This window comes from Pagrus major, chromosome 9 (genome assembly GCF_040436345.1).
Source record: "Pagrus major chromosome 9, Pma_NU_1.0".
Classification (NCBI taxonomy): Eukaryota; Metazoa; Chordata; class Actinopteri; order Spariformes; family Sparidae; genus Pagrus; species Pagrus major.
In genome coordinates, this window is record NC_133223.1 from 12,445,105 (window position 1) to 12,459,608 (window position 14,504).

At 46.7% G+C, this 14,504-nt stretch overlaps 1 protein-coding gene across 3 annotated transcripts in view; it reads left to right on the top strand.

The window, feature by feature from the left end:
* Positions 1-12,810, top strand: part of LOC141002370 (BCL-6 corepressor-like) — a 34,897-nt gene extending 22,087 nt beyond the window's left edge. For all 3 annotated transcript variants that reach the window (XM_073473678.1, XM_073473680.1, XM_073473679.1), the window contains 6 exons: positions 696-983; positions 7,315-7,481; positions 8,244-8,389; positions 11,146-11,223; positions 11,379-11,532; positions 11,628-12,810. In XM_073473678.1, coding sequence (XP_073329779.1) covers positions 696-983; positions 7,315-7,481; positions 8,244-8,389; positions 11,146-11,223; positions 11,379-11,532; positions 11,628-11,958 — 1,164 coding nt within the window. In that variant the 3' untranslated portion in view covers positions 11,959-12,810. The remainder of the gene's footprint in view (positions 1-695; positions 984-7,314; positions 7,482-8,243; positions 8,390-11,145; positions 11,224-11,378; positions 11,533-11,627) is intronic.
* Positions 12,811-14,504: the final 1,694 nt, after the last annotated feature.

Here is a 14,504-nt window from a genome sequence, read left to right on the forward strand (position 1 = left end):
TGGTTGAGCGTATGAAGTGCCTGAGTTCAAAAGAGGGGGAAAAAAATGAGCACGGGGAAAAAATTGAGGGTGAGAGGGGGGAGGGAGAAGGCTAGTTGTTTTCCGCCCGCGCTGCTCTCCTCCCCTGCTCCTCCTCAGCCTGACAGCTGCTTCGACATGGAATTCCACTGAGAGGGCACGCACTTCACACACACACACACACACACACACACACACACACACACACACACACACACACACACACAGAGGCAGGCAACTCCCTGTCTCGTGTGTTGCACTCCGAAGGCTGTGTTGGTTTAGCAGTTAAAGAAAAGTGGCGTGCCAACCTGCAGTGTTTGGAGTGTGAACAGTTGGTGTGAACGCTATGTACGTGTGTGATTTTTCAGTGATGCGTAGCGTGTCTTTCAAACACAATAATCACACATAAACACAGATGTTGTAAATGAACAACCCATCTATACTTAAAGCTATACGTGGATAGTATGGGAAAGGGAGGGAATATGTCAAGTTTTATTTAAAATATGATTAGTCTTACTCTTAAGAGTTTTGTTTTTGCCACAGTGCATCGCCTTCTGTGTGTGTGTGTGTGTGTTTAAGTTCCGTGTGCCCTTGAGTGTCCATGTGTGCATGCGTGTGTCCCGTCTGCTATGTGGCAGTGGCTCTGACACTCTCTGCCTCTCTCTCTCTCTCCACAGCTGAGTGAGCAGTGTGGCGCTCCGAGGAAGGGAGCCGCCTCTCCTAATCATTATCCCTGCTCTCCAGTCAAGCCCCGCTCCCCCACCTCGCTCTGTCCGCCCTCCCTGCAGCCCCAGGCGAACTGCCGAGCAGGCGGTGTCCCACCAGAGGCGGCGGCAGGGGTGCACAGGATGCCCCCTGCCGAGCCCCCCGTGGTGCGTCCGATCCCGCCGGAGGCTCGTCGGCTGATCGTGAACAAGAACGCCGGAGAGACTCTGCTCCAGAGAGCTGCACGGCTGGGCTACGAGGTAATAGGCTTCGCTCCCTCCTCATCGCTTTCTCTCTTCATATCTTACGCTCTTACACTTCATCTCTTCCAAATCTTCGCTCTCTCTTCTTAAATTGAGCTCATTTTCTCCCCCTACTTTGTTCCTGTCTGTGACTCTGGCAGACATAGCTTTTTTTTTTCTAAAATTGTCTTTCTCCATCTGATTCTTTTCTCGCATCTGTCATCTGTTTCTCGCTCCCTCTTTTTCTTTTTGTATCATTTCCTTCTCTCTCACCCTTACTCGCGCTTTGTTCTCGTCATACTCCATCTTTTTTTGCTCCTCTTGCCCGCTACTCTCGCTCTCTCTCAGGTTTCCGCTCTCTCCCTCCCCCCTCTTTCCTCTCGGCACTCTCTTTCTCTTCCTCTCTTTGTGACTCAGATTGTCGTTGGCACCCCTCCTCCTCCTCCTCCTCCCGCGAGCGCACACACATACACACGCACTCTCCCCCCCGCCTCCCCTCCTCTCGCCTCGCTCCGCACTCACATCTCATTAATTTTCCGTGAGGCGAAGTGTGACACAGACACACACACACACACACACACACACACACACACACTCACACACGCAGGCGCACACACACGTGCGTGCACAGACAGCATGAGGGATCGGTAGGATCATTATACGGAGACTGATGCTCGCTGCCTCTCTCTAGCATCGGAAGTTTTTTTTTCTCTTTCTGTGTGTGTAGCTGCCGATCGTTGGCTCCTAAACCAGATCCTCTCATTCCCCGCACACACGAGAAAGATTGAGACTGGCGTATATTCGACTGAATCTCTCAACTCCCATTGCTGTGAAAGCTTTTAATTAAAGTTGGATGGCCCGCTGTCTCGTTCTCCCGTATCCCTTGTGTTTCTGTTCGGAGCCTAAACGTTTCTCCCCCCTTGTTGACAGATTTTACAAATTGATTTATTGATCCAAGTGGTTTTAATGCCACTTGAGCTGCACATTGTGCTGTGTGTGTGTGTGTCCACTCGGTCTCCCGCTCACCTTTGACACTGTCTTTGTGTGTGTGTGTGTGTGTGTGCATGCACATGATAATTTTTTATCACCAGCAGAGGTATCTTCACAGATCCGTAAATAGGTGTGGGTATCTTTTGTTGCTCATTAACCGGTTGCTTTATGGTTGTGTGTGTTTGTTGTACACGTTTATGATGATGAGAAGTGTTTGTGTGTGTGTGCGTGCGTGCGTGTGCATGTGCGTGAGTCGGAGTGGGAGAGAGCAAGAGTGTGAATGAGAGGTAAGCACTGGGAGTATAATCGCGTTCTAATGGCCCTCTAATGTGCCGTGGTGACTGTGGTTAGCAGTGGCGGCGGCTGTTTTTCTCCCTCGCTCACACACACCCACATACGCACACACACACACACACACACACACACACACACACAAACACAGAGTGCAGCGCAGCAGCAGCAGGGTTCAGTCAGCCGTGCTGGAGAGAAGCTGGCTCGTCTCTCTGATTTATGCGTCTCTCTCGAACGTTTTTTTCCCTCCCTCCCTCTCCTTTTTTTTTTTTTCTTATCCCCCCCTTCACATTTTTCCCTTCCTGCGCTCCGCGTGTGGAGAGGGAAAGAGGGAGGAGGGAGGAGAAAACCTGAGACTACACAAACAAGGCGCTGACCGCTGCGCAAACAACACCCCCGCTTCCCCCCCCTTCCCTCCCTCCCTTTCTTTCTCTCCCTCTCTCTCTCTCAGGAAGCTCGTCTCTCACTGCCTGTGTGTGATAAGCCTGGGGCAGACCCCTGGGGCTCCCACACATACACACATACACACACACGCACAAGGACGTGCGCAGAGAGACACATCAATTTATGCATACCGCCCCACACACACACACACACACACACACACACTTGCATGCAAGCCTGTAGACGCACAGAGCGCTTGTCTCACGCTGGTGTTTTAGCGCCGCAAGCTCTGGGCTTATCACACACAGGCAGAGAGATATGAGGGCCTGTGAGACAGAGGCGCACACACACACACATGCACACAGAGCTCACATGCTGATTACGAGCACACACACTCACACACACACACACACTCTCACACACACAGATATATGCACAGTGAAACACCCGTTATGACCCAATAAGCACATGCACCGGCATCCTGACGTGTTCGTCTCCATATGCTGCACAGAGAGACGGCTCTCCACACTTGCTGCTGTCGCACACCCACACAGACCTGCACATGCAAATTCAGAATCACCTCATGAGCACACACACTGCCTACATGCTCATTACAAACACAGAGAAACAGTTTGTTACCCTGCAAGCGCACACACAGGCATCCTTTCGTGTACAGACCTGCACATGCAGGATGTAGAATCACGTCATGCACACATGCATGTAATTCAACACACGCGCTACTATTCTGTGCCGTTCCCGATGCCCGGCCGACACTGTGCATTTTTCATGTTCGTTTAGTTTTTGCGATCCGTGCCTCTGCACACGAAAGCCCACTCTCTCTTTCTTCCTCCCTCCCTCGCTCCCCTTTTATTCTCTCGCCCTCCCTCGGCTGCCTCGCTCTCTGAGCATTTGAAATGGTAATGAGGAGAGATTCTGCGGATGTCTTCATCCCTCTCCCCCTCGTGCCGGGGCTTGGGGCCCCTCAGTTCTGCCCATTGAAAGCTCAGATAAAGGTGCAATCTGTCATTTATTCTCTCCACATGAATCACTTCTGATTTTCCTTCTCAAATCCATGTATGATCCAAGCAAAGAGAAAACTGGAGAGCATTTTAGGTGCCCCGTCAGACCAGCATTTAGGATGGATGGTCTTGAAATCGCAGCAGTTGACGAAGGCGATTGTGACAAAGAGAACCCACAGGAACTCTTCAAGTTCAACTTTGGTTTGCACCTTTGACCAACGACAAACAGTGTGAGGGAGAAGAGACCCACGAAATAGAGGAAGTTATAATATTAGCTTTATCAACCAACCATATTTCTCATACTTAGGTTACTATGTGTCATGGCATGGTCTGCAGTCAATGAAGATGATACAAATATGTCCCATTAAATATTTTAACCTATTGTTAGTGTTAGCAACTGAGCTTGTTAGCTTTTTACCTGGTCGTTAGTTAACTGGTGGCAGGCCTTGCCAGCTAGCTTTATTAGTTACTGTGGCTGAATGGTGGTCTCAGCGGAAACTGCTTTTTGGGCCGCAAGTAAAATTTTTGCTGCAATACCGAGAGTGGCCACTGGGCATATTTCGAGGCACAGCCCTGATCATTCTTATGAAAGCTGCTTAGTGGCGCATGAAGCCAAAAACACTTGACTTCCAGCCATACTCCGGCCGGGGTTCTTCCGGGTTCTTTCGCATAGCTTCCGCATTGTTTCGCGGGGATTGTGAGGCTCAAAAAAATGCATCCATCAATTTTACAGCCCCTTCTTTCACAATGTTAGCTTGAGGGAAAAAGTCTTTTTGGGCCGCAGTGCATCATGTGACGCTGTAGTTACACTGTTTGGCCACTACAAAAATTGGCTTCAAACCCCGAACCACTTCCCGGGGGCTTGGGCTCACACCATGATGTTAGCATCAGGCTAGTTCCTGCAGCATGTGATATGTTAGTGGTCAGCTTGCCAACCGAAGTAGCTCACTGACTACATCAAGCAGCTTTCAGCAATTCTGTTCACAAGGATCTTTTATATGATTTTAATTGAGTTACATATACACATTACTCTGTTCTGTTTTTGGCATAGTCTACAGTCAGGTGTCAATACAAATTGACAATTTAAACTTTTTATTATCGTTAGCGAAATGACCTAGCGAACTTTCTTTCTGTTGATGGTTTAATGGTGGCTCGTCACCTAGCTGGTTGAGCTATTTTGGTGGGCTGGCGTTTTCATGATAGCATCAGGCTAACTACTAAAGTGTGTAGTGTGTTAGCAGTTAGCCTGCCAACCACAGAAGCTCAGTAACTAGTCACTACGACACCCAGCTTTCATGACCAGTATGACCAGACACCAGAGCAGTCAGGGGCTGTTCTACTCCCAAATTAAAAGTGTCTTGTTTATCATTTGGTTTGTAGGCAGATGATTAGCGATAGACTGGAGGCGTTTATTGTGATCAAAAAGGTAACAGGTGATTATTCCTGTCTTTCGTCTTTACCCGTCAGTCAGATCCTTAGACTTCCAGTGTTACCACAGCACAGTCATTCAACCACGGCCTGGCCCTCACGCACACACGTGCACACACACACACACACACACACACACACACTCTCTCACACACAAATATCCACACGTTTCACTTGTCTAGGCACGCACCGACTTTACTGCTTTGACTGTTGCCTCTTAATCGCAGAGGGAAAGCCACTCATGCATCACCCGCTACATGTAATACGCATTCATATAGAAGCGCGCACACACATCTGTTGTATGTGCGGAGCATACAAGGCAGCTCTGCAAGGGGTTAAATGTCTGAGTGATGCATTGATTGCAGGCAAGCGCAGGGAAGCATTCTAGAGAGGGAGATTAGAGGACGGAGGGAAAGAGGGAGGAGGGGGAGGCAGTGTCTCATTTTACTGCGGAGGAGTGTGTGTGTGTGTGTGTGTGTGTGTGTGTGTGTGTGTGTGTGTGTGTGTGTGTGTGTGTGTGTGTGTGTGTGTGTGTGTGTGTGTGTGGCGGGAAGCCGGGGCTCTCGTGCTAAGCTCCTCGCTCTCTCCCAGCGATATTAAACACGGCTTCGGAGGTTTAGCACTACACCTCCTCCACAACCACACACACACACACGCTCGTCAGCGGCACAGAAACCCACAAGCGCACACACAAATGCACACACTTAGGCAAGCTGCATATCAACACTCTCTCCCCGTCAGTCTCTCTAACACTTGCTCTCATTCACTCGCACAGACAGACTCACGCATGCACACACACAGAGAGCGAGTGGAATCCCCCAGAGGGGAGCTTCGGCACAGCGCTCCTGAATCTCTCTCCAGCAGGCAAACAGAGTGTTGGCAGCGAGCGAAAACCAGTTGGAGCGTCGTCCCGCTCCCCCCCTCTTGTTTCTCTCTTCCTCTTGCACTTTTCCTTGCTCACTTCTTTGCCCTCGATCCCGCTCTCCATCTCTCTCCTTGTTTTTTCTAATCGTTGCTCCTTCTTCCCCAGCTCAATCGCCCTCCCATCACTCCTATCACTACAACCCCCCACTTTGCACTACCACTCATCTCTTATTACTATCAGCTGCAGCCCAGAGGACAGCCCCGGCAGATTTCATCCACAGATTCATTAATCTGTCATCTGTTGGGGTGTTGCCTCTCGCCTCTCCCGTTCTCGTGCCCTCTCTAGCCCTGTCCTCCTGCGTCCGTCGGCCTGTTTTTCTCTGTCGCTTGCCTCTCCTTCCCACTTCCTCCCTCCATCCGCCCTGTGCTGAGCGAGCGAGAGAGAGAGACAGAGTGGAAGAGAGAGATAAACACTTGGACGAGACGGCGGGCTAGAATTAGCATAGAAATGGAAGTTTGGAGTCATTCCCCAGGTTCAGATGAGCAGCTTTCCTCCCCTCGGCACAGGACTGTTAGCAGGGCAGAGTATGAATGTGTCTGGATGTGTGAGTCTTGCATTCACGTATATATAAATACATATAATAAAATATATAAAAATTAGGTATTTTCTGTTTGTTTTTCTGCAAATACATCTACATAGTTCCACACAGATACAAACGCATACCCACAGTGTGGACACACACACTTGTCTGACTCGAACAGGCCCCGTATCAACACACAGTGCCGGGCTGCTTCCTATCTCTCGCCCCCCTCTCTGTTTAGCAGCAGCAGACTCTGCTCCCCATCCAATAAAAACCAGTCTGACTACTTAGTGCTGGATGCCCAACTGTCACAGCCCTAGACCAGAGGAAACGCTTCCAGCTCTTGAGCGCCTCTATCAAATCTCTTTGTTCCGCTTCCATTATGCTGTGTTCAGAGCCCAGCCATCGTAACTGGCTGCCACAGTGGCGTCCAGGCCCAACCATGGCACGCACACACATTCACACACGCTCATACGTGCACAAGCAGAATCTGGCAGGCTAAATACAGTTGAGTCACACTTAGTCTCCTCGATGTGTTTTGGCGCCAGCTCTAGTATTATGGAGCATTTGTGTGTGCGTCTGTTTGCCCAGCATAGGAACACACTCAGTTCCTCCTTTCCCTAATTTTTCTCCCACAGGAACCGTAGAGGGAAAGGACTGTTTGCGTACGCGTCTGACTTGTGTGTTTGGTCTTGTATTGCTCGGGTTGTCGTTACTCATACATCCGCACACATTCACACACATAATCTCACGCACTAAACCCTGCTCTCCCTCTGTGTTGGCTCTCTTTAGGAGGTGGTGCTGTACTGTCTGGAGAACAGAGTATGCGAGGTGAATCACAGAGACTACGCCGGTTACTGTGCCCTCCATGAGGCATGCGCCCGTGGCTGGCTCAGCATCGTCCAACACCTGCTGGATTATGGGGCGGACATCAACTGCAGTGCACAGGATGGCACCAGGTAAACAAACACACTCGCTCTTGTACACACCGACGATCAGAGAAACATCAGTGCAGCAACCATGCGGACAAGACTGGGCTTTTTCTACATGTCCTCATAGGGCAAGCCAGAGATTAGTCATCAATTAAGTCACTTGGGTGTTGCTCATAACAAAAGACTTTATAGATATATATATATATATATATAGATAGATAGATAGATATCTATCTATCTATCTATCTATCTATCTATCTATATATCTATATATATATATATATATATATATATATATATATATATATATATATATATATATATATATATATATATATATATAGACTTGGCAAGAGCAGTGATTTGACAGATTAGCTGCAGGTTTATAAAAGGCTAGTGCTTTTATGGCTGTGTTATTAAAATTCTACAGCAGGGGGTCTGTTCAGGAAACTGTGCACAGGCCTAAAGATGCATTCAGCAGCAGTTAGGCTTTCATTAAACCATAACTAGATTTTCATGGCATAACAGTACACAGGTGAGACCATCGCTGAGAAGAATGGCAGCATTATAAAGAATTGCATTTTACTTTGTGTCCCGCTAGGTCAGAGTTTAGGGGAATTTAAATGGGTTAAATAGTTTATGGCTCAAGAGAGTGTTCTTTTAAGTTTTCTCAGTGGCAGATGCGTAAAATACCAAAAGCGCACACGGAATGATATTAGCAACATCTATTTCGCTGCAGGAGACGTTAAAGTTATCGATTAAAATTGATGTGCATTTGTGTGCCTACAGGCCGATTCATGACGCTGTGGAGAACGACCACCTGGACGTGGTGCGAATCCTACTGTCTTATGGCGCTGACCCCACCCTGGCAACATATTCTGGCCGTGGCCTGCTCAAGATGACCCACAGTGACGGCATGGAGCGCTTCCTCACTGGTAAGATCCCAGCTGGCTTTTCAATCTGCTTATTAAGGGTTAGTCACTGGTTGCAGTCCACATCATCACCCTGCCCTCCTCTGGAAATTTGACTGGACTGTAAATCAGGGCACTTTGAGGGAAAACAAAACTATCCAAACTTTTCCCACCTTCAGTCAGGCTCATTCAGATTCTGAACCTGGATGCGGCTGGTTGAAACAGTTGAATCATATGTTGTTTCCTGGTCAAAAGAAGGTGAGGACTGAGGTATTTGAGGACTCTTGCTAGTGATGTCAATCAGAAATATTGTTAATCTTTAATTATCCACAAATAAGGTTACTATTCCTCTACACACATACATGCATCTTTTGTGCATTAGACTGGTTTTGTTGAGTTTGGAAAAAGGTTTACAGACAACAGGCCTACAGTTCTACCATTTTATTATATGAAGTAATAGGACAGTCCCCCTCTCTTTCCCTTCATCCTGTACTTAGTTTCTACAAGACCTTTAAGGTTAGAAAATGCTTGATTTAACTGTTATGTTTTCAAGGTTAGAAATATTCTTGAATTTGAATATAAAGCCTTGAAAAATGCTTGATTTTGAAATCTGATTTCTCATCTACATAATCACTCATGTAAACAAACAATCATATTTGTTTGTCTCCTGGCATCTAAATTAGCAAGTATTAAATAATCCTAAAAGTTAATATGAACAGCTGGTAAACAAACCAGTTTACCAAGTTATAAAACCAAGTTGTATTATATTTTGATTGCTGCGGGTATAAAGAATTTCTGCCATTTTTATTTGTTGTAATTGCATTCATGATAAGAATTTAAATGTGATGATAAAGACATTTTTGGTTTTGGTACCTCCAAACTGCTTAAATAAGTGCTTGAATTTTAGTCTTAAATAGCTGCACAAACCACATTCTTTTAAAATCTGTATGCTGCACTTTAGGCCAGTAAAACCCCCAAATCCCTAGAAAATAGAATACCGAGGATATGACCTCAGTTTTCCCTGATCGAAATTACACTGTTGCCTAAAATTTACAATACATTAATGGAATGCATGTAAGTGTTTTCCAATGACTGAATAGTAGAACATTTCTATCCTTGTAGAATGTAAAAACCAGGAGATCTGAGTATTAATTTTCCCTTTGACCACAAATCACAAATGCTGGAAAAGGAATTAATTAAACCCCTAGGAGATAAAGGGGCTTTAAAACAGCAGGTACACCACAGAGTGGATATTAAGGTGGGGCAAGGGTAAATTGTTGAAAGGACTGGGCAGCAGCCCAGTTCCCAAATGCCCCAGTCTTGGCTCATTCTCTGTTTGCTGTTCTTTCAATGCTCTGACCTCTGTGCAACCTGTTGGTGCGAGTCCCCCTCTGTAAATCCTCACCCTCCACCTCCCGGCCGCCGCTACAAGACGTGTCCGTCTCTGTCATCCCGTTTCCCCTCCGGCACCCCCTCCTCCCTCCTCCCTCGACCACCTGTTAGACAGGGAGTCTCAGCCCGCCGGGGTGCGTGCTGCTGCTGCCTCTGAGCTCCTCTATCCGGTTACTTAGCAACGCCAACTGTGTTTGCTCAGCGTACGTGCGGAAATGGGCTTCGCTCTGGCTGGAGACTGCTTTTGTATGCGTGCGTGTGAGCGCCTGAGTGTGTCTTTTCACCAGGCTGCCACGCTAGAGTCTGACGTGGTCCGGCCTCTGGGGCGTGTGTGTTGATGGGGCTCGTCTGAATGTTTGTAGTTAAGTTGAGAGAACTCGAGGTTTGTGTACAGGAGGGGGAAATGAAAGCTTAAACATGCACACACTTCCTCTGTAGCCAGCTGCTTTAATATTACATGAACATCTAACTAGTTAAAAGCGATGATCTGAGAGAGCCTTTTAAAACAAGAGACGCAGGAGAAAAGAGGGTGAAAATGAACAGGTGTAAGTCGGCAGAGGGGTGAATAGGTTGAGTACAAATAGGGAGATTTATACATAGATGGCCAGCAAAGATGGTGTTGAATTTTGAAAAGAGTGCGGATGGATAGATCGATGGCTGCTAGACTGACGGAGCGGGCTGAGAGGGAGATCGAGCGCCGGAGAAAATGAGCGAGAGCGAGCGATTGCTGCCCTCCCTCCACCTGGTCCCACTCATCTGGAGGCCGTTAATCCCTCCAAACACACGCCAGACGCCCCACGCCTCAGCACTGGCACAAAGCCCAGCTCTCACTCTGCGAATGTGTGTGTGTGCGCGCGCGTGCTGAATACACACTTTGCTCTCGCTGTGTGTGCTTATCCAGCTCCCTCTGCTTGTTTGTTTCCAGCTCGGTCTCTCTCTCTCTATGTGTGCGTGTTTGCGTTTGTGTGTGTTAGTGTGCGTGTGCGTGTGTGTGTGTGTGTGTGCATGCGCACTCAGCGACTGTGTGTGGTTCTTGTTTGATTCCTGGCAGCCTTGTGTAGCCCTGCTCTGAACTGAGCCAGCTCTAACCCAGCGGAGACAGTCGCTCTCCTCCCCCGTGGTACAGCCGCTGGCCCCTGACCATCAGCTCCCTCCCGCCCTCCCCCCCCTCTCCTCCCCCAAAACATTTGCTCTGTTTGTTTCTCTTTTCTCTCTTGACACTGCCCCTCCTCCTCCTCCTCCTCCTCGTCCTCCTCCTCTTCTATTTTACTGTGCTCTTTATCCATTTTTCTGCTGTAGTCTTAAAGGGCAATTGTATTTGCCTCGTTGCCTGTCCCCGGGGCTCTGGCTCTTGAATAACAGGCTTCGCTCCTCTCCTCTCTCCATAGATTATTTTGCTGACCTTCAGGGCCGCTCAGATGACGACCCGGGGCTTTATTGGGAATTCTATGGCAGCGCTGTGTGTGGTGAGTACTGATCAGCACTCTGTGTGTTTTAGTGCTTACAAAGTCTCTTCAATCTTAGCTTTGAGCCATACATGTCCGTAACTCCCTGAGTCTTTTATGATAATGCGGATGCCCACTAAAAATTATTCATGTGTATTTTTGTGTGTGTGTGTCAGAATCAAACGAAGAGGGCGGTGTCTATGATATCCTGGCCGACCCCCCTGGCCCAGATGATGAGGATGAGGAGGATAAAAAGGAGGTGTTTGAGTTTGAGTTCTCTGACCGTCCTCTGCTGCCTTGCTACAACATCCAGGTCTCCCTCTCCCAAGGGTGAGCTTTGATCTCAAAAGAATTCACTCCTTTTAACATTTTTTTCCCCCTCCGTCAGCCCTCATTCCTAAACATTGGCTGATTTCCTCTTTCAGGCCAAGAAACTGGCTGCTACTCTCCGACGTGCTTCGCCGGCTGCGGATGTCTGCCCGCGGTTTCCGACAGACCTTCCCCCACATGGAGGTGGTGACAGTGGCAGAGGCGGAGTTTTACCGGCAGGCCTCTTTGTCACAGCTCTTCTCCTGCCCAGAGGAGCTGGAAGGCTTCCATCCGGACAGCAAGGACCTGTTGGACCTGGTGGAAGACAGTGCCGAGCTGGCTGCTCTCCTGGGCTCCACACTGGAGTGTCTGGATGACCACTGGGACCACCCAGCGGACAAACTGAAGGACAGAATTAAGGCTGCTGGCAAGTTGGGCTCATCCTGACCCCTGAGGCCAATCCACCTGGACACCGATCCGTACCGACTGCAATTTGCTTTAGAACCACCCCGAGGTTATGATGATATGCCTTAGCCTGACCCTTAGTTCCCACGCTTCAGCCCTGCTCTGGACCAGCACTGGTGCACTGTACAGACGGACTGACCTGCTGGCTGACCAGGCTGCTGAAACGTTACCCTCCGTTAACTGAGGCTCAATACATTTGTGACTCAATGGACTTACAGTAATAATGGTCTTATTTTTATAAATTAATATATGTATAAATAAATAAATATATATATATATAAAAAAATATAAAGAGATTTTTTTTTTCTTTCCAATGTTGCTCACGACTCCTCTGAAAGATTTTATATGGCAACAGAGTGTTGTCGTGTTGTCTGCAATTAGACGGAGTGTGCGAGCGCGCAGCACATTGTGTCTGTGTGTAGCTGTACAGGATAGTACTGAGACTGTGCTATTGAATGTGGTATTTGTGTTTATAGGAAGCACATGATGTCCTGTTCTTTTTTTTTTTTTTTTTTCTCCTCAGACTTTAGCGCTCGCTTGAGCCTCAGGGGCTGTTCTATTGTATCTTTTATTTTTAATGTTCCAGTTTTGCTTCCTGTTTAGTCCGTAATTTAACATGCAAAACTACAAAATTGTTTGTATAATAAAGTTTTAAGGGTGTTGATATTCACCCTTCGGCACAGAGCTTGTATATAACAGGGAGGCTACTGCAGTAAAGTAATTTTTGGTGTGTTCATTTTTGTTTTAACTTTGTAATTAAAATATCTCATAATTTGTATTTATATTTTACAAAAGAAGTTGCTTTAAAATAAATATAAAAACTGCAAGTGGAAACGTGTCTGCGCCTTTTTTGTTGGTGTTTAATTAATTTGGGTTGTGACAACTTAAGTTTTGCCATCAAATTGAATCTTCTTTAATTATAGTAGTCCTGGAGGGGTGAACAGCGACTCAATCCTATATTGCCATCTTTTGGAATATTTTTGTATTGTAGGTGTCAGGCAATTTATTGCTGCAGCTATGACTGAGCAACTCACCAACTCCCACTTGCTGCCTGAAAAGCTTGTGGTTTGCAGCGCCCCCCACTGTTCAAAATCTGTGGTGAATTTACTTTGGCTTTCAGTGGAAAATAAAGCTCTTGGGAAGGTGTTTAGGTGAGGGTTGTTTTTTTAATCACACTTCAGGATATTTTTTAACACGGCTGACTTGTTTAGTTGACTGCATTGAGGCAAGATGACCAACAGGGCAAAGTAGGCCCATGTCCCCTGTGTTTTGGTATTTGGGGAGATGCACCTCTTAATCATAATATCAACTGAGACGATAACTGCTAGGTGGTGATTATTACTGGGTCTTTTTATTTAAAAAAAAAATAGTTTTAAAGGAACATGTGGTTACCTAAGTCCAAAACCCAGAATGAACTTGCCTCACAAGTATTGTGTAACAGTCTGATGTATTTTATTAATCTCTATTATTGTCCAGAACACATAAATGAGCCACACTGCTGCACTGACGTCTTTCTCCTTTGAGATGATGATGAGCATGGGCACTCTAGCTTGTTTTGAGTCATGCCCACATCCTGCAGCCAGAAATACTTTCTAATACACGAAGTGAAGTGCGAATGTTTCTTTATAAAAACTGTGGCACCATTTAAAGAAATGAAAGTATATTTTCCTGACCTATTTTCAAAGATTTGATTCTCTGTAGGGACAGATATGCTTGCAGCTGAGAGCCACAGACAGGGAAGGGAAGTGGGAGCACATATTTGGTTTTTATCCTTTCATGGGAACAAAAGTATATGTTGTATTGCAGTTATAGGAGAACTGATTGTTATTAGGGGACGGAGGCACCAGCAGGTTATAAGATTATTTCCCCATAAAGTAAAAAATCAGACATTATCTTCTCAACCCCATGCTGATGGAAAGTCAGGTGAAGTATCATAGTCCACAAAATATTTCTAGGGCTTCACAGCAAAACGGTGTTGCAGCATTCTCCTAAACGACAGAAGTAGATGGGACTTTTTTGTAAATGTAAAAAAAAACCCTGAAAAATAAAAATACTTGAGTGGCTTGTAAAGCACTACAGCAGAGAAGAGCACATCAGTTTGAGAGGCTCTATGAGCAGCGTGTGTGACCGTGACCGTCTGGCTGAGCTTCAGCAAAACGATGACTGTAGTACAGTGGAGCCACACGAGGCAAACAGACTCTAAACTAAACTAATTCCTAACTGCCCTATCTCTGCATAGTGGATGCAAAGAGATCCCTGGGAGGCCAGAGTTTAGATTATCCACAAGTTGACAATAGAGCCTGTAAGAGGGACATGACATAGCCAAAATAAACTCCTCTGGAGAAAGCAGACTAAAATTATCATCAGGCGCCGTGATGATCTTAAGACTTATTTTAACACTAAAAAGATAACTGAGAATGAGTAACATGAAAGCTTGTTTTATTTAGCTGCGGAGTTCAGAGAGCTTTATGGAGTGAAGTCTGAGCTTTAGCAGCTGTCTCCAGACAGATTTCACATGTCCAGGTAAA